Raw genomic sequence first — 19,380 nt, 5'->3', positions numbered from 1 at the left:
GACGGTATAATTGCAACTAGATTTATGGAGCTTGTGGGTGATGATCTGAGTCTTTGGTGGAGGGATGAACTCTATGTTGTGATATCATATGTAACAATGTCCTATAAACATTAATTTTAAGAAGTTTAAGCATTTATTCTTGCTTTCTTTTTCTATATTTTCAATTTATGCCCTTGAGTAATACAGGATTTAAAAAGACAATATCTGATCTAGTTTATCTGCCATTTTCCTTAGCTCTGTCATTGGTTTCCCCCCTATCACTGATACCCTTTATTTCTGTGTCACAGCCTTTCTGTTGCCTCCCTGGATTCCAGCAGATAGGTAATGGTAAACATTGAAATAGCTCCCCAATAACCTTCAGAAAGCACATTTGGCAAAATAAAACTTCCTTCACAGATTTTTTTTTAAAAAAGGAGAGCTTCCCTCTACCACTACTTTTGAGAACCTGCAAAAATAAATTCTTTAGCATGAGGTAGAAGCAGCAGAGAGAAAATCAAGTATTTCTCCTGTTCTGCCTCATTTTTGACTGGCTGGAATGTAACATTGAGAAATGCCAAGGAAAAGCTTTCTTGTCAGCTGTCTCGAGGAATAGTGGAGAGAAAGGACTCAAGGATGCGTGAGAAAGAATTTAAAAATGGGGAAGCACAAAAGGCGAGGAGACAAGTATTTTACTGATGACTAGATTTTAATTCCAACGCATACAAGTTTCCCTTAAAATACAAAGTGCTCGCAACATCTTGCTCAACATCTGCTATTGGATAATTTTTTGGTTTTCCCATGGGTGTCAGCAAGCCAAATATCTCCTTAATTGTACAATATCTTTAGCTCAAATTTGCTTAATTTTTTTTTAAAAAGCATAAATGTCTGAAAAAGTTGGAAATCAATGCTATTTTCTTGGAATATAGTTATACTGGCACGTCTGAATCCATAATACAGCAGTTTTGGGTGCACATCAGTGCAAAGTGGCAGTATAACTACCAAGTGCCCTAAAGGTATGAGACCCCTTCCAGGAGGCTGTCTCACACTAGTTTGAGTTGTCACCAAGTGTAGCATAGCTCCAATTTTCTTTGTTTTTTTTGTATTCCAAAGCACTTCTGCACCAACTTTTATTAAAAACCGCTAGAAATTAAGACATTTGGTGAGGGCGAGGTTGGGAGTGAAAGACAATTTTGGGAATACACATTTTAAAATCAGGAAAGTTATTGTACAAATACTGACGGACTTTCTAAAAACATGACACCAATAATCTAGTCTCATTGCATTCAATAGTAATGCATACAAATCACCATTTTAATCATGTTTAACATTTTTCATTGTATCCCAAAGAAACTATGTTGGATCTGGTATAAAATTATTAATTGAGGGATGCCTTTTAAGACTATCCTGATGCTGATGGTTCTTCACAACAGTGCTAGTAAAGATTGGCAGGTTATTGTTTGGTTATCGTAGGCGTGATCATTTTATGAAAGGAGTAGTATCTGCAATCTTTGGGAGGGACGAGGTCCATCACAGTGGTCTGAATGTTCTCCTTCTTGAAGCCAGCCTCCACCAAATGAGACACTTGGGTTTCCTGCATCGATTAAAGGTGAAAGTTATTTTGGAAATGTGAAACTGACCGCACTGCACATTCCAGAAATTCAAGATGTTATCTTTATTTGCACAAATACGTAAGATAGTTTCAACATGCAAAGCTATTTTTTTTTAAAGTTATTTAAGTACTCATCAAGGTGAGGCACAGGGAAGAGAAACAGAACACTTTCCATCTCAAACCATCAGCTAGGAATTCATCTCCTAATTTTCATTCTATTCACTAACAAGATCGAATTCTGGAAGCAGTAATAAGACAGCTTAAGAATAAACCTGATGGCCTTAGCATGTCCCTGACGCAAGAACTTTGGGTTGCAAAGCATTTCTCGTCCACACGGAACAGTAAGGTTGCTTTTACAGTAACTGAACAAAAATGCATGTTCTTTGGAGCACACCGTGACTGTTGGCAGCTGAGGTTATTGCAGCTTTCGAAAGGATCAAATATATGGGAGTGGTTTGGATCTCCCGCAACGCATGAAGGCTTGAAATAAGAGATGTTTTGAAGAAAAACATGGGCGTGTGTTTGATTCCTACCTGGAACATTTTCTCAATGTCATTATACTTTCCCTTCAGTAACTCGCCCCAGGAGGTGAGATTGCAATATGAAAGAACTCCGCCAGGCTTCAGCAAGCGCAAAGCATGATCCTGAAAGAAAAGGAGTTTCAAAGGGTTTTAACTGTTCCAGTTTCCTTTGCTTTGGCTACATTTAGAAGTGATGTTCTCATCCCCTTCCCAGATTTATCTAATACATTACACTAATCAATCGGCCGCGGCATGCACATGGACAGTCAACATCAATTGAAGTATTAAGGTTGGGCGGGGAGATAACTGGATCCAGAAAAGGGGGGGGGGGGAAATGGGGAGAGAGGAGGGGACAGGAAGAAGGGGTGCAGTAGAGCGGGGAATAGGGGATGGAGTGGACAGAAGAGGATGGGGATGAGGGGAGATTGATGGGAGAGGAGGAGAATGGTGGGAGGAGGGGTTGGAGGACGACTAGACATGGGCAGGAATATTTTGTTGGGGTCTGATTAGATGCTCTGGAGGGGGCAGTAGGCAATGAAACTATGTCCCTGCTCCATATGGGGAGGGGGGCATTGCAATGGGTGGAGGATGATTCCTTGTTCTCTGGGGAGGCGTTTGAGAACAACCCACAGTGGGGATTCGGCAGGGGTTGGGGGAGGGGCACGAGTGATGCCATAAGGTTGGTGGGGACATGGGCAGAAATGCTACTCAGGAGGGGAGGGGGCACAGACCAAAATATTGCTCATTGGGAGGGAGTGAATCAACAAGGTAAGTTGCTGCCTGGGTGGGGAGGAGACAGCTCAAACGCTGCTCAGTGTTGGCGAGGTTGTGGGGGGGGGCGCGGGGGGGGGAAAGGGAGATGAATGAGGCCATCAAGATTTGGGCGATCAGTCCAGTTATATTTCATTGATGTTGAGGCAGCTGCTGGAGGGGCAACTATATTTGGTTGAACAGAAATGCAAATTTCTTCCTGCACAAAAAGCAAGACCCCCCCCCCCACCCCATCATATACATTCAATAAATGAGACACCCCCACCCCTGCTCCAAACGTGAAATCCCACCCATACACATGAATATGCAAGAACCCCAAAAAGAAAAAATTCAAACCCCAATCCATGAGAGGTTTCAATCTCTCCTCCCCTCCGCATGCCCCCCCCCTTCCCCTCCATTTACCCTTTCCCAGACCCCCAAAGCTTGAAAACTCAACTCTAAACTTTGCAGGCCTGAAGGACATGGAAAGGCTGAATATTGATTGGTGCAGAAAGGCTGCACCCTGATTAGTGAATTATGACCAACCAGGCAGCAGGCTTTGCCAGGTCGCCACGCCTCGAAAGTTTAAGGTGCTGACGTTTAAATCAGCTTTGCATGTAAACACACAAAGAAAGCGACAACCAGGAACTTTGCAAACTTTGCAGGCCAAATCAAGTCCAAAGAACCCATGGGCTGGTTGTGGGCCACAGGTTGCATTGTGAACATCCTCATGTTTTATGGTTTAATGCCCCTCTAGTTATAAAACAGGGAAAAGGAAAAGTCAGCCGTAGTTCTCATTCCTAATCACCATCCAGTGACTGTAGTTCAAAAGCGCTTGTGTGGACACCAGGCTTGGCTGGGTGATGCCCCCATGGTAGAATAATCTGCCAACACTCTCTAAACTCACAGGTGAAGAATGGTCACTTGGGTGAAGTACCTGGAGGGTAGCCAACACCCATGGAACCATATCCAAAGATAAGACTGGACAGACTTGGTCCTTTCAGCCTGGAAAGGAGGCCTCTGAGAGGTGATCTTGCAGAGGTATGTAAGATAGTAAAGATGGAAAAGGTTGATCTCGAATATTTATTTAAAATGAACAGCGGCACTAAGACAATGAGACACTGGTTCAAACTGGTAAAAGGTAACTTTAGGACTGATATCAGAAGGTTCCTTTTCACACAGCGAATGATCAACACTTGGAATGGACTTCCCAGCAGGTTGGTGAAAGGGAAAAGCTTGGAATTGTTTAAGAAATGATCAAACAAACAAACACAACTCGCATTTATATAGCACCTTTAACGTAGTAAAACGTCCCAAGGCACTTCACAGGAGTATAATCAAACAAAATTTGACACTGAGCCACATAAGGAGATATTAGCACGGGTGACAAAAAGCTTGGTCAAAGAGGTAGGTTTTAAGGAATGTCTTAAAGGAGGAGAGAGAGGGAGAGAGGCGGAGAGGTTTAGGGAGGGAATTCCAGAGCTTAGGGCCTAGGTAGCTGAAGGCATAGCCACCAATGGTGGAGCAATTAAAATCGGGGATGCGCAAGAGGCTAGAACTGGAGGAGCACAGAGATCGGAGGATTGTAGGGCTGGAGGAAGTTACAGAGATAGGGCGGGGCGAGGTCATGAAGGGATTTGAAAACAAGGAAGAGAATTTTAAAATCGAGGAGTCCCCAGACCAAGAACCAATGTAGGTCAGCAAGCACAGGGGTGATGGGTGAACAGGACTTGGTGCGAGTTAGGATACGGGCAGCAGAGTTTTTAGATGAGCTCAAGTTTATGAAGGGTGGAAGATGGGAGGCCAGCCAGGAGAGCATTGGAATAGTCCAGTCTGGGGGTAACAAAGGCATGAGTGCAGGTTTCAGCAGCAGATGATCTGGGGCAGGGGTGAAGACGGCGATGTTACGGAGGTGGAAGTAGGCGATCTTGGTGATGGAGCGGATATGTTGTCGGAAGCTCATCTCAGGGTCAAATAGGACGCCAAGGTTGCGAATGGTCCAGTTCAGCCTCAGACAGTGGCCAGGGAGAGGGATAGAGTCAGTGGCTAGGGAACGGAATTTGTGGCGGGAACCAAAGACAAAGGCTTTGATCTTCCTAATATTTAGTTGGAGGGAATTTTTGCTCATCCAGTAGTGGATGTCAGATGAGCAGTGTGACAAATGAGAGACAGTGGAGGGGTTGAGGGAGGCGATTGTGAGGTGAGCTGGGTGTCGTCAGCGTACATGTGGTATCTGACGTTGTGTTTTCGGATGATGTCGCCGAGGGGCAGCATGTAGATAAGAAATAGGAGAGGGCCAAAGATAGATCCTTGGGGGACTCGAGTTAACAGTGCGGGAGTGGGAAGAGAAGCCATTGCAGGTGATTCTATGGCCAAGACTGGATAGATAAGAATGGAACCAGACAAGCGCAGTCTCACCCAGCTGGATGACGGAGGAGAGGCATTGGAGGAAGTTGCTGCAATGGGGGGATTGTAGGGCTGTTCAGGATGGATAAATTAAGATGGACCAAATGACTGTCCTCATCCACAAGTATCTTGTGATTTGGATATGAACCCAGGTCCCAGAGATGAAATGATAGCATTCTAACTCATTGCACCACCCAGTTCTTTCCCAATTTGATCTTAACATTGTCCTTTGTTTCCCCTTGTAAGAAGCCTCAGGATTAGAAATGACATGGTCTGCACTTACCTTTATAAAACTAAACTGATGTGTGTGCCAGGTTTCTTCCGACAATGGATAAGTATCATAAAGAATTCCTGGAAAACAAATTTAAAAAGGAAAGAATTCTTGTTTGTTTTCACATCCAGACACCAAATGTGATGATAACAACTTGCATTTATATAGCGCCTTGAACCTAGAAAAACTTCCCAAGGTGCTTCACAGGAGCGTAATCAGACATAGAAATAGACACTGAGCCAAAGGAGGTGACATTGGGGCAAAACTTGGACAAAGAGCTAAGTTTTCGCACACACTTTTCACTTGCAAAGCCAACTTTTTAAACTGGAATTTAGGTTTTAAATTCCAACCAAGGGCTGCCTTAAGTTTCTAATCTTGGAAAGGCAGCCCTCTCTCTTGGTAACTCTTCTCGAACAGGAATTTCACTGGCAGACGGATACTGGAAAGCATAGCTGTGCACGTGTATTAACTACCCATGAGTCAGCTCTGTTCTCCCAATGTCTAATCTTTATTGTCTGTGACAGTGCCGCTAAAGGCATCTCTTGGCAGATTGTCAAAAGATGACTGCCCTGTAGCTGTAACTTAGATTTACAGTTTACATTAGCTCTCTAATCTTCCAACACATAACCTCTGTTCTTGTGTTCTAAATGCTACAACAGTGAGGGGAGTGAAGCAATCCACTTCCACCACTCTACAAGTAAGTACCAGTACATGCTCCACTCATATAAGTAGCATTTTTTTAAAATGCAACATGTCAACACTATTCAAATCACTGCACAAAAGTTCTGAATTTTACTTAACCTGTCATTTTGTTATCGTTTATCGTGTGTAACTAAGGTTGAATCCCTTGCTCTGAGCCATACGGGCATGTTCACTTCTTGTGCAGATTACTGTCACGGTATTATTTAGAACACAATGGTTATACTGTGTATAGAGAAAGACTAGAGGGCAAAAGGGCACTATAAACACACAGCTCTGCTAGCATGGCAGAGCAACCAACTTATTGAGGGTCTGCCAAGAAGTTGCCTTTAGCAGTACTGACACGGAAATTACAAATGAGAGAGTTTGACTGAAAGCAAAAGCAAAAAGTGGAGGATGAGGCAGGAAAATGTTCCATTTGAGTCCAAGACCAAACTGATCTATTTATTTAGTATTTTAAACCTCTTGTTTCCTCTTATCAAGCTACTGGGAAGCATTTTTCATTACTGAAATTAACTAATAGTTTATTTTAAAATATCTGCCTGCACCAAAATTATCTCACAGATGGAAAGTTTTTAAATTGGTTGTCTAAATTGGACAGTCTGTATGTATAAAATAAAGGTTGATGCAGTATTGATGTTACGATCACTAGAGCTCACCAGCCTCATCATTAAGTGTTCCAAAGACATCTCGGAGCAGAACATTCCCACATCAATGTTTTTCCACTTTAATTCCTTAAATCTGTTAATACACTACTGAAAAATGGGCAGTGATTTAAATGGACTCCTGGCTTCAGAATCCTACATCTAAACATCATTTCTGCCATTAGTAGAGAGCATTTTTTTTAAAAATGAGTTGACACAGTCAAAGATTTAGTAACAGAGTACTTCAGAGATAAAACACTAATTTCAAACTTACCATCAAAATGTGAATCTGGTAATGTTGAGACTACATCCTCCCAGAGCCCCTTGACAGGAACAATCTGCATTGGAAAATGTATAAGACTGATTAGAATTATAGGTACATTATAACTGCTCTGTCCTAATTATTTGGACATTAGCAGGAAAATGGGATTTAACTTGGTAGCTTGTATGGAAAAAAACAATGGCACAGACTCGATGGGCCAAATGGCCTGGTTCTGTGCTGTAACATTCCATCATTCTATTATTCTATTACCTTTGCCATGTATAGGAAAGAAATACTTGCAAGAGATGGCCTACCATCTCTTAGAAATGGCTCAAAGCACCTCCCATACACGGAGTTACTTTGAAGTGCAGTGACTGTTGTTATGTAGGCAAGCACAGCAGCTATTATGCCTGCCGTAAGAGCCCACCAACAGCAATTAGATGAACGGCCAGGTAGTCTGTTTTGATGGTATTTTTTGAGGGAGGAATGTTGACCACAATACCAGAAGAATTCTCTGCTCTTTTTCAAATAATCCAGTGGGATCTTTAGCAGTCACCCAAGCCAACAGAAGAGGCAAATGTGGCCTCAGTTTAATGTCTCATCCAAAGGACAGAATCTACAACAATGCAGATTGCATCTGAAAAAAAGTGTTTACTGAACAGTATAAGCTACTTTCAAAATGATGAGTCCATCTGTAAACACTATGATTTCTGCATTAATGTTCTTGAAACATTGCTGGCTGTAATGTATTTGAATGTGTGAATATATTGGTGAGCTCTCTATCGCAGAATTCTACTACTTTCATGCAAATTATCCATTTTGTACATCATTGAAGAGAATCATAGAATCATACAGCACGGAAGGAAATCATACAGCACAGAAGGACGCCATTCGGCCCATCCTGCCTATGCCGGCTCTTTGAAAGAGCTATTCAATTAGTCCCACTACCCTGCTCTTTCCCCATAGCCCTGCAATTTTTTGTGTTCAAGCGTATATCCAATTCCCTTCTAAAAGTTACTATTGAATCTGCTTCCACCATCCTTTCAGGCAGTGCATTCCAAATCATGACAACTCAATGCATTAAAAAAAATCCTCATGATTAGGTTCATTTTTTTTTCTATTCATTTCTCCCCACTGAGCTTTACTCCAGCCAGGACAGTGAGACAGTCCAGGGCAATATAATTGTAGTCAAGGCTAGGTTGCAATTAACAAGAGCTGAAGTTCGAGTAGGGAGAGATAAATGATGCATGTTTTGTCCTTTCCCAGAGATGAAATGGCTCACTAGGCCATGGCACTCAATTCAGAGGGCAGACAAGGAGGACCAGCCTTGGATCTAAAAACTCACTCACAGTTGTGAACGGACTGATCTGCCCCACCCAAACTACAGGCCTATCACTACATGTGACTTTTCTATTCGAGTCACAATCTCATCAGGGGTCATTTTGACTTTATGCGATAGTGTAAAATTGTTGTTAGCAAATGGGGAGAGATGTAAAACGGGCTGTTGATTCGCTATCACCCGTTTTACACTGTCACAGTCAAAATTACCCCCATTGTCTGAAGCACCAACATCGAAAACCAGAAGAAATAAATGGAAATGGCAGAACTATGTGAAATGGGGAAATGGAAACACATTATAACATGGAGGAAAATAGAACAAAGAGAAGTGAAAAGCATTGTGATATGCATGACTCAGGAAAAATACCCATAGTCAAAATTAATTAAAATATTTTCATGATTATACCATTCTAAAAGAGCTGGGAAGGGTGTCCTTAGGCAAACTATATTCCACACTCAAGTTTCTAGTGAATTATTTTTGGAGCACTGAAGTTTGTTATTGTGTAGCAATAGCCCAGCAGTTGCAGTGCTTGCTTCCCAACAAGTCATTACAAGAATATCAGGCTTAGGGATGGGCAATAAATGCCAGCCTCGCCAGCGACGCCTCCATCCCATGAACGAATGAAAAAAAGGCTGTCTGCCACTTGAACCTGTCACAGGAAGGTTCAGTTCTTGATTATGCCACTACGTTCATCATCTCACCCTGCTGCAAGTGGGCCTCCTGTTGATTAGTCATGGTCATGGAGAGGGCACTGCTATTATCTTGCACAGATGTCTCATTTTGGAAACAATTGGATGAGAAGTAAAAACAAAATGAATCCAATCTGCTGCTCTTTATACGATCTCAATGAGGCCCTTGTCACAAACTTAACTATCTATATAGAGCTATCTGCAATTTTGATACTATATCTTGCATATGTGAGTTATTCATCGACTGTGAATTATGGAAAAAGCACCAACTATAATGTTCTTGCCGACGACTGTTACTACATATTCCATTTGAGATTTTACCATTTGAGTGCTATTCACTAACCATTGATGTGTAAATTAATACTTTGGAGCAGGTAGCACACTGCATTGCTGTCAACTTCATTACTAACTGCGTAGAGCGTCTTTGCTCATCCCCATGTGTCAGTTAAGCAGCAACAATCACCTGGGGGGGGGGGGGGTGGGGGGGGTGGGGGGGGGGGGGGAGGATGAAACATCTCATCTCATGTTAATTTTCCAATGGCAGTGGGATAGCCAGGGTCACTTGGAAGTACGTAGGCCAGTAAGTGCACACATCTGCACCTCTGTCATGAACCTAGTGTATCTAAAGTCCTGTCCTCTGCCTGTCCATTTAAAGGTCGCACTAACCGTAAAGAAATGGAAGAAAACTTACATTTATATAGCGCTTTTCAAATCCTCAGGACGTCCCAAAGCACTTCACAGTTAATTAAGTACTTTTGAAGTATTCTTGAAGGGTTGTAATATAAGTAAACGCAGCAGCCAATTTGTGCACAATAAACTCCCACAAACAGCAAGGAGATAAATGACCAGAAGATCTGTTTTAGCGATGCTGGTTGAAGGATGTTGGCCAGGATATCAGGAGAACCCCCCTGCTTTTCTTTGCAAAGTGCTTTGGAATCTATTATTTCCATCTGAGAGGGCAGACAGAATCTCGGTTTAACGTCTCATCCAAAAGATGGCATCTCCCGACAATGTAGTACTACACAAAGTGTCAGACTAGATTTTGTGCTCCAGTCTCTGGAATGAGGCTTGAATCCATCACCTACTTAACCGGAGACTTATTTCCGCTGCCATAAGGGAACCTAACTGACATCATCCAAGCATCCATGTTGTATTCCACATTTCAGGTTATAAATGTCCATGTCAGGTAACCATGTCTTGTATCCAGTTTCTGGGTCAACACAATAGTAAATTAAGCAAAATACTAGGGATGTCTTAGGTCCAAACAATTTTTCAACATCTAGTGACAGTGAAGTTTAACAAACTTTCCACAACTCAAAGTGTGTTTGTGGGCAATTGGACAGAAACGTTAAGTGCTCATGAACAGAATTCTATGGTTTACTTTACTCTTTGTTTCATGCCTTATGACTCAGTTGGCATTCTCTCCTCTGAGTCAGAAGGTTATGGGTTCAATCAAGAGTTCAGCAGATAGTTCTAGGCTGACACTCCAGGGCAGTACTGAGGGACTGCTGCATTGCCTCTAGGTGCCATGACACATTGTACTAAGGCACCATCTTTGTAGACATTATGGCAATATTTGAGGAAGAGCAGGGGCTTCTCTGAGTGTCTTGACCAACATTCCTCCAACACTGCCAAAGCAGATTAATTGGTAATTCATCGCATTGCTGTGGGATCTTACTATGTGCAAAATGGCTGCCATGTTAGCCAATATAATAGCCACAATAATTCATTGCAAGGTTATGTGCTCTGATACATGTTAAAGTGCTATATAAATTCATGTTTATCTTTGTTGAGAGTTGGATGGTACAATTATATTAGAACATTATCGCTTCACCTCTGGGATTTTGGTTTGAATCTAGTCAAATTTGATAACAGTCCCAAGTGAAACAAGTTTGGTTGAGCAGTTTCACTTCACTCCTACTACTTCCAAGCACAAAACCAGCATAAAAATTGGCAATTTAAAAAAATTAGTGGAAAATCTGGAGAACTAACAATGTGTAATCATAGGGCACTGACCCTGTGGGGTTGCTCCTTAGCCCACTCCTGCAATCTTTTAAACACTCCGTCGTTGCATTCGATGATCCAGTGCTCTTCAATATTTAAGGACTCTATCTTAGTGGCTGCAATTGCCATTCCAAATCCAATTTCCAGAACACGTCCTCCTAAACCAAGAGAAAGAAAATGGTCTTATTACTGTTTCCACCCCCCCACCCCCAATCATCAGTTGCACCACAACTTACTACTTCAATCCAGTGTGTTTATATCCACCAGTGAAGGTCCACTACTGCTGTCAGAATCTGTTTCACAACTGGGAAATAGGGTGGAAGTTAAAAGCTGTTTGGTTAGCGCATCTGTAGATTTAAGATGAGCTACTCTGCTAGCTGGCATATGTTTTGCAGCACTCCGCTAGATACTTGCATTGGCCCAATGTTCTCATCCGACAAACTCAAGTTCACAGCAGCTCTTATATCTCCAAATTCTAAGCAGCAAAACAGGTTACTGTGCCTGAAGGAGGCAGATGGGACGTTTGAAGAGAACTGAAAAGTGTTGCCACATTGGAGGAACAATTCTTCCAGCACGGAGTCAACACCTACCAGACAGCAAGGGAGGGGAGAGAATTAGCAGCAAAATAAAAAGGGATAATCAAACAGTTAAGTTGCAATTTAAAGTGATCCTTAAAAACAATGTTGTAAGACAAAGGGCGGTGAGAAGATTATAAAACACAAATCCTGTAAAACAATTCATTATTCGAAACAATAAAATGTATCATGTGTATTTAAATGTCTTTAAAGTACAGCAAGGGGAAAGGGACCAACTGTCCCAAATTCCGGACCCTGCTCCCATTTTCAGCTTCTGAATGAGTGACACGATTGCAAAAGTGTGCAACCGGTAAGTATGTAACAAAACAAGATGCCTTTATAATTTTGATAAATAACTTTACACACACAAAACGTGGAAACAAAATCTAGTCTGGTTGTATTAAAACGTTAAAATGCACATTTCCACGTCATGGAAGTCAATTGATTTTCATCTTCATATTTGAACTTGACTGATGAAGTTGGACTCCCACATTTATAAACACACATGTGTCGGTATTCCAAGACAATGACATTCCTTCACTGAGTGCTGAGCATAAACTTCAGAGTAATGTATTCAGAAAAGATCCGTGATTTATATCATCGAACTCAATTAGTGAAACAACAGGACAAGATCAATCTTAGTGACATTCTGTTTAGTATTCAATTTTGTTCTTCCTCGCCCTAAATGAAAGAACATTTGTTATAATTTTCTTAAAAGTCTAAACCTTTGTCTTTATTTCCGTGTGTGCTCCTGCTTACTTGTACTAAGGGGCTCCCTCTGTTACTCTCAGTCCCCTCACCCATGGCTTTTTGCCTGAGTGCATAATAATGAACAACCTGACACAACTGTGTGTGTGAAAGTTCCCTCTGATCCTCATCAAACTTTTATTCAAATAAAGTGAGCACAGAAGTGATTTAACCAGAGCAGAGAACAATATTATTCCATGGCAACACTCCAACTTGTACTGACTCCGCAACTCTCACACAAATGGTGCAAATATTACTTTACAATTTCATACACAATAAATAATTCCAGTAGAAGTCTCCTGATATCAAGGTCCGGTAAAATAAACCTCTCATTCTAACTCTCCCCATCCTGCACTTGTCATTCCATCGTGGTCATTGGTCTTAAAAGTGGGTAAGATAAACTTCTAGTAAGAACTTTGTAAGTTCCCAAGAATGTGTGAAAAGGATGTTCCCCCTGTGTATAAAGTAGAAGCAACTGACGATAAATTAAAGCCCACGATTCAAATTCGTGTATATAATCCGGTCTGGGTTTCAGCATTGAATCTCAACCTCAAATATCTACATATTTTTAAATACTGAACCTTCGCATGCACAAATTGACAGAGTCACATTCCCTGAACTAAAATTAGTTTGTTGCAGCAGGAACTAATTTTAGTTTGATCAGCTAGAGAGCATCCAATGCAAGCGGTTAGCCAGGTCAATGTTGCCTTTAAAAGTGATGTGGAGATGCCGGTGATGGACTGGGGTGGACAAATGTAAGGAATCTTACAACACCAGGTGTTTATTTCAAAACTGTTGGACTATAGCCTGGTGTTATAAGATTCCTTGCCTTTAAAAAAGTGTTTGAAAAGGAAGGAATACTGAAAACGGTCCACTTGTGCAACACAGATAATCTAGATTTAAAAAGCAGCATTTAAAAGTGGCGAGGGGAGAATCTCACAAAGAATGCAGTTTGATTGAAAAGACAGTACCTTTCGAGGCTGCAACGGTGGCGAGGGAATGCATGTATGGAGTCTCCCAGCGCTCCATGACCGGTTTGCCCAGGATCTCCAAGTGAGTATTAGTTTCATTATACTCGGCGCTCGCTACCCTCCAGTCCGGTTTACAGTCCTCCCCCTGCGAGAAGATTGGGATTTTGTTTTCCAGGCTCATTCTGTTGCAATAAGGGTTGGTCAGCACTTGGGAAATGGAGCGATGGTGGGCGAGACCGGGTTATAAGCGCTCTGAGTTATGCTGACATTGCACGTCGATCCTGTACCTCCCCCCCCCCGTCAATATAAACGTTCACATTGTTATAAATAAACATCAGAGTCCAAAGCAGCTGCGCCTAGCACGTGTTGCTGAACTTCACAAACCCTCCAGCAAAGGGAGAGAGGCACAGAAAATATTACTATGCTGATTAAACCCCACCTCCTCTCCACACACACACACACACCCCCCCGTTAACCCTTTGCTGGCTCACAGTGTTACATGATGTGGAGATGCCGGTGATGGACTGGGGTTGACAATTGTAAACAATTTTGCAACACCAAGTTATAGTCCAACAATTTTATTTGAAAATCACAAGCTTTCGGAGGCTTCCTCCTTCCTCAGGTGAATGTCAAGAAATCATAGAATCATAGAAGTTTACAACATGGAAACAGGCCCTTCGGCCCAACATGTCCATGTCGCCCAGTTTATACCACTAAGCTAGTCCCAATTGCCTGCACTTGGCCCATATCCCTCTATACCCATCTTACCCATGTAACTGTCCTCGAACCTTTCGCATTTATAAATCACAGAACAATACCTGGTGATTACAGATAATCTTTCCAACTGCCCGTTGCCAAGGCAATCAAAGTGTTCAGACAGAGAGGTGTTACCTACAGGACCACCAAATGTACAAACAACCAAAAAAAAACAGCGAGAGAGAGGCAGAAACATAGAAACATCCAGAAGGAAGAGAAAGACAGCAAATAACCCATTATATTAAAAACAGATAACTTTTGTTCGCTGGTGGGGTTACGTGTAGTGTGACATTAACCCAAGATCCCGGAACTTGGCTATCAATTTCTGCTCGACGATTTTGCATTGTCGTGTGTCTCGAAGGCCGCCTTGGAGTAAGCTTACCCGAAGGTCGGTGGCTGAATGTCCTTGACTGCTGAAGTGTTCCCCGACTGGGAGGGAACCCTCCTGTCTGGCGATTGTTGCGCGGTGTCCGTTCATCCGTTGTCGCAGTGTCTGCATGGTCTCGCCAATGTACCATGCTCCGGGGCATCCTTTCCTGCAACGTATGAGGTGTTCGTCGTCATTGATGACATATTGAAGGCTGCGGAGAACATGGCGTAGTTTCTCCGCTCCGGGGAAGTACTGGACGACGAAGGGTACCCTGTTGGTTGCGTCCCGTGTTTGTCTTCTGAGGAGGTCTATGCGATTTTTCGCTGTGGCCCGTCGGAACTGTCGATCGATGAGTCGAGTGTCATATCCCGTTCTTACTAGGGCGTCTTTCAGCGTCTGTAGGTGTCCATCGCATTCCTCCTCGTCTGAGCAGACCCTGTGTATTCGCAGGGCCTGTCCATAGGGGAAAGCCTCTTTGACGTGGTTAGGGTGGAAGCTGGAAAAGTGGAGCATCGTGAGATTGTCCGTGGGCTTGCGGTAGAGTGAGGTGCTCTCCGCAGCCTTTAACATGTCATCAATGACGACGAACACCTCGCTAAGGCCATCCCCACACCTACACTACTCGCCTTTAAACAGCTACCCAACCTCACACAGACCATCGTTCGCAGCAAATTACCCAGCTTTCAGGAGAACAGCGTCCACGACACCACACAACCCTGCCACGGTAACCTCTGCAAGACATGCCAGATCATCGACACAGATACCACCATCACACAAGAGGACACCACCCACCAGGTACATGGTTCATACTCCTGTGACACGACAACGACAACGCAAAATCGTCAAGCAGAAATTGATAGCCAAGTTCCGCACCCATGAGGACGGCCTCAACCTGGATCTTGGGTTCATGTCATGCTACACGTAACCCCACCAGCGAACAAAAGTTATCTGTTTTTAATATAACGGGTCATTTGCTTTCTTTCTCTTCCTTCCGGATGTTTCTATGTTTCTGCCTCTCTCTCTCTCTGTTTTTTTTTTTGGTTGTTTGTATATTCGGTGGTCCTGTAGGTAACACCTCTCTGTCTGAACACTTTGATTGCCTTGGCAACGGGCAGTTGGAAAGATTATCTGTAATCACCAGGTATTGTTCTGTGATTTATAAATGCGAAAGGTTCGAGGATTTCTTGACATTCACCTGAGGAAGGAGGAAGCCTCCGAAAGCTTGTGATTTTCAAATAAAATTGTTGGACTATAACTTGGTATTGTAAAATTGTTTACAATTCATAGTGTTACAGGCATCCTAAAGTACCTCAGCTAAATGGCCATTCTTCATGTGCAAGTGTCAGCAGGCTGGCTGACTGACCATGAAGGGCACACAGTCCAGCCTGATTATGTCCTGGACCCACATTCGCACACATGTACTTTCCAGTAGGAATCACTGGATAGCGATCAGGAGCGGGAAATCTGGGTGATTTTCCCCTCCCAATCCCAGGGCCATTGAGGCTAACTGTAATGACCTCCTCTCCCCCGCACCCCCAGTGCTATCATGACTACAAGAAGATTTGAGTACAGGAGTAAAGATGTCTTACTGCAATTATATAGGTCCTTGGTGAGACCGCACCTGGAGTATTGTGTACAATTTTTATCTCCTTACCTAGGAAACGATATATTGCCATAGAGGGAGTGCAACAAAGGTTCACCAGACTGATTCCTGGGATGGCAGGATTGTTGTATGAGGAGAGATTGAGTAGACTAGGCCTGTATTCACTAGAGTTTAGAAGAATAAGAGGTGATCTTATTGAAACATACAAAATTCCTTTTTTTAAATTCGTTCGTGGGATGTGGGCGTCGCTGGCAAGGCCAGCATTTATTGCCCTTGAGAAGGTGGTGATGAGCCGCCTTCTTGAACCGCTGCAGTCCGTGTGGTGAAGGTTCTCCCACAGTGCTGTTAGGTAGGGAGTTACAGGATTTTGATCCAGTGACAATGAAGGAACGGCGATATATTTCCAAGTCAGGATGGTGTGTGATTTGGAGGGGAACGTGCAGATGGTGTTGTTCCCATGTACCAGCTTCCCTTGTCCTTCTAGGTGGTAGAAGTCACGGGTTTGTGAGGTGCTGGCAAAGAAGCCTTGATGAGTTGCTGCAGTGCATCTTGTTGATGGTACACACTGTAGCCATGGTGCGCCGGTGGTAAAGGGAGTGAATGTTTAGGGTGGTGGATGGGGTGCCAATCAAGCAGGTTACTTTGTCCTGGATGTTGTCGAGCTTCTTGAGTGTTGTTGGAGCTGCACTCATCCAGGCAAGTGGAGAGTATTCCATCACACTCCTGACTTGTGCCTTGTTGATGGTGGAAAGGCTTTGGGGAGTCAGGAGGTGAGTCACTCGCCGCAGAATACCCAGCCTCTGACCTGTTCTTGTAGCCACAGTATTTATGTGGCTGGTCCAGTTAAGTTTCTGGTCAATGGTGACCCCCAGGATGTTGATGGTGGGGGATTCGGCGATGGTAATGCCGTTGATTGTCAAGGGGAGGTGGTTAGACTCTCTCTTGTTGGAGATGGTCATTGCCTGGCACTTGTCTGGCGTGAATGTTACTTGCCACTTATCAGCCCAAGCCTGGATGTTGTCCAGGCCTTGCTGCATGTGGGCACGGACTGCTTCATTATCTGAGGGGTTGCAAATGGAACTGAACACTGTGCAATCATCAGCGGACATCCCTATTTCTCACCTTGTGATGGAGGGAAGATCATTGATGAAGCAGCTGAAGATGGTTGGGCCTAGGACACTGCCCTGAGGAACTCCTGCAGCAATGTCCTGGGACTGAAATGATTGGCCTCCAACAACCACTACCATCTTCCTTTGTGCCAGGTATGACTCCAGCCACTGGAGAGTTTTCCCCCTGATTCCCATTGACTTCTATTTTACTAGGGCTCCTTGGTGCCACACTCGGTCAAATGCTGCCTTGATATCAAGGGCAGTCACTTTTACCTCACCTTTGGAATTCAGCTCTTTTGTCCATGTTCGGACCAAAGCTGTGATGAGGTCTGGAGCCGAGTGGTCCTGGCAGAACCCAAACTGAGCATCGGTGAGCAGGTTATTGGTGAGTAAGTGCCGCTTGATAGCATTGTCGATGACACCTTCCATCACTTTGCTGATGATTGAGAGTAGACTGATGGGGTGGTAATTGGCCAGATTGGATTTGTCCTGCTTTTTGTGGACAGGACATACCTGGGCAATTTTCCATATTGTCGGGTAGATGCCAGTGTTGTAGCTGTACTGGAACAGCTTGGCTAGAGGTGCAGCTAGTTCTGGAGCACAAGTCTTCAGCACTGCGGCCGGGATGTTTTTGTGGCCCATAGCATTTGTTGTATCCAGTGCACTTAGCCTTTTCTTGATATCACGTGGAGTGAATCGAATTGGCTGAAGACTGGCTTCTGTGATGGTGGGGTTATTGGGAGGAAGCCGAGATGGATCATTCACTCGGCACTTCTGGCTGAAAATGGTTGCAAATGCTTTAGCCTTGTCTTTTGCACTCACGTGCTGGACTCTGCTGTTATTGAGGATGGGGATGTTCACAGAGTCTCCTCCTCTCGTTAGTTGTTTAATTGTCCACCACCATTCACGACTGAATGTGACAGGACTGCAGAGCTTTGATCTGATCCGTTGGTTGTGGAATCACTTAGCTCTGTCTATAGCATGTTGCTTCTGCTGTTTAGCATGCATGTAGTCCTGTGTTGTAGCTTCACCAGGTTGGCACCTCATTTTTAGGTATGTGTGGTGCTGCTCCTGGCATGCTCTTCTACACTCCTCATTGAACCAGGGTTGATCCCCTGGCTTGTTGGTAATGGTAGAGTGAGGAATATGCTGGGCCACGAGGTTACAGATTGTGCTGGAATACTATTCTGCTGCTGCTGATGGCCCACGGCACCTCATGGATGCCCGGTTTTGAGCTGCTAGATCTGTTCTGAATCTATCCCATTTAGCAAGGTGATAGTGCCACACAACACATTGGATGGTGTCCTCAGTGCGAAGACACCATCTTAAAGGTCTTGACAGGGTAGATGCAAGGAGGATGTTTCCCTGGCTGGGGAATCTAGAACCAGGGGTCACAGTGTCAGAATAAGGGGTAGACCATTTAGGACTGGGAAGAGGAGAAATTTCTTCACTCAGAGGGTGGTGAATCTTTGGAATTCTCTGCCCCCGAGGGCTGTGGAGGCTCAGTCATTGAGTACATTCCAAACAGAGATCGATAGATATCTAGATATTAAAGGCATCAAGGGATATGGGGATAGTGCAGGAAAATGGTGTTGAGGTAGAAGATCAGCCATGATCTTGTTGAATGGCAGAGCAGGCTCGATGGGCTGGATGGCCTGCTCCTCCTATTTCTTATGTTCTTATGTTCTTATCAGCCTATTGAGCACATCCTGAAGATGGAACCTAAGACTTTCTACAACAACTTGCATTGATATAGCGCCTTTAATGTAGTAAAATGTCCCAATGTGTGGAGGGGCCCTGAATGTTCTTGGTGCCCAGGACCCCAATAATTCTTAATCTTTCCAAATAAGTACAGCTAACAATCTTGCTTTAACTGCAATGTCCGTTTGTCTGTCTCTGTCTGTCCTTATCTATTCATCTATCTAGCTAGCTAGCTAGCTATCATCTGTCTGTCTGCCTGTCTATCTGCCTGTTTACCTGACTACAGAAAAGTCTCATGTGTTCATTATACTTCAAAGTGTCAAAAGTATAAAATAAGAAAGCAACCAGTCATTGCTGGTTGTTGTGATTTCGGGG

General features: G+C 43.6%; 1 protein-coding gene across 1 annotated transcript; it reads right to left on the bottom strand.

The window, feature by feature from the left end:
- Positions 1-666: 666 nt before the first annotated feature.
- On the bottom strand, positions 667-13,821 carry gamt (guanidinoacetate N-methyltransferase). The gene is made up of 6 exons (XM_067968726.1): positions 13,467-13,821; positions 11,186-11,331; positions 7,154-7,217; positions 5,549-5,616; positions 2,122-2,232; positions 667-1,570 (listed from the first exon to the last, which is right to left on the bottom strand). The coding sequence occupies exons 1-6, from the start codon at positions 13,645-13,647 to the stop codon at positions 1,430-1,432; spliced, it is 711 nt and encodes a 236-aa protein (XP_067824827.1). The 5' UTR covers positions 13,648-13,821; the 3' UTR covers positions 667-1,429.
- Between the last annotated feature and the right edge of the window lie 5,559 nt (positions 13,822-19,380).

This window comes from Heptranchias perlo, chromosome 29 (assembly GCF_035084215.1).
Source record: "Heptranchias perlo isolate sHepPer1 chromosome 29, sHepPer1.hap1, whole genome shotgun sequence".
In the NCBI taxonomy this organism is placed as follows: Eukaryota; Metazoa; Chordata; class Chondrichthyes; order Hexanchiformes; family Hexanchidae; genus Heptranchias; species Heptranchias perlo.
Note: the sequence above shows the minus strand (reverse complement) of the source record. Positions and strands in the feature narration are given on the sequence as shown.

Bases quoted from the DNA above. Each gene is read 5' to 3' on its own strand.
- gamt (XM_067968726.1), bottom strand. From the start codon at position 13,647: ATGAGCCTGGAAAACAAAATCCCAATCTTCTCGCAGGGGGAGGACTGT. The intron at 11,332-13,466 runs GTACTGTCTTTT...CTCTTGGTTTAG, and splicing joins CACCGTTGCAGCCTCGAAAG to GAGGACGTGTTCTGGAAATT. The intron at 1,571-2,121 runs GTAGGAATCAAA...TAATCGATGCAG, and splicing joins ACATTGAGAAAATGTTCCAG to GAAACCCAAGTGTCTCATTT.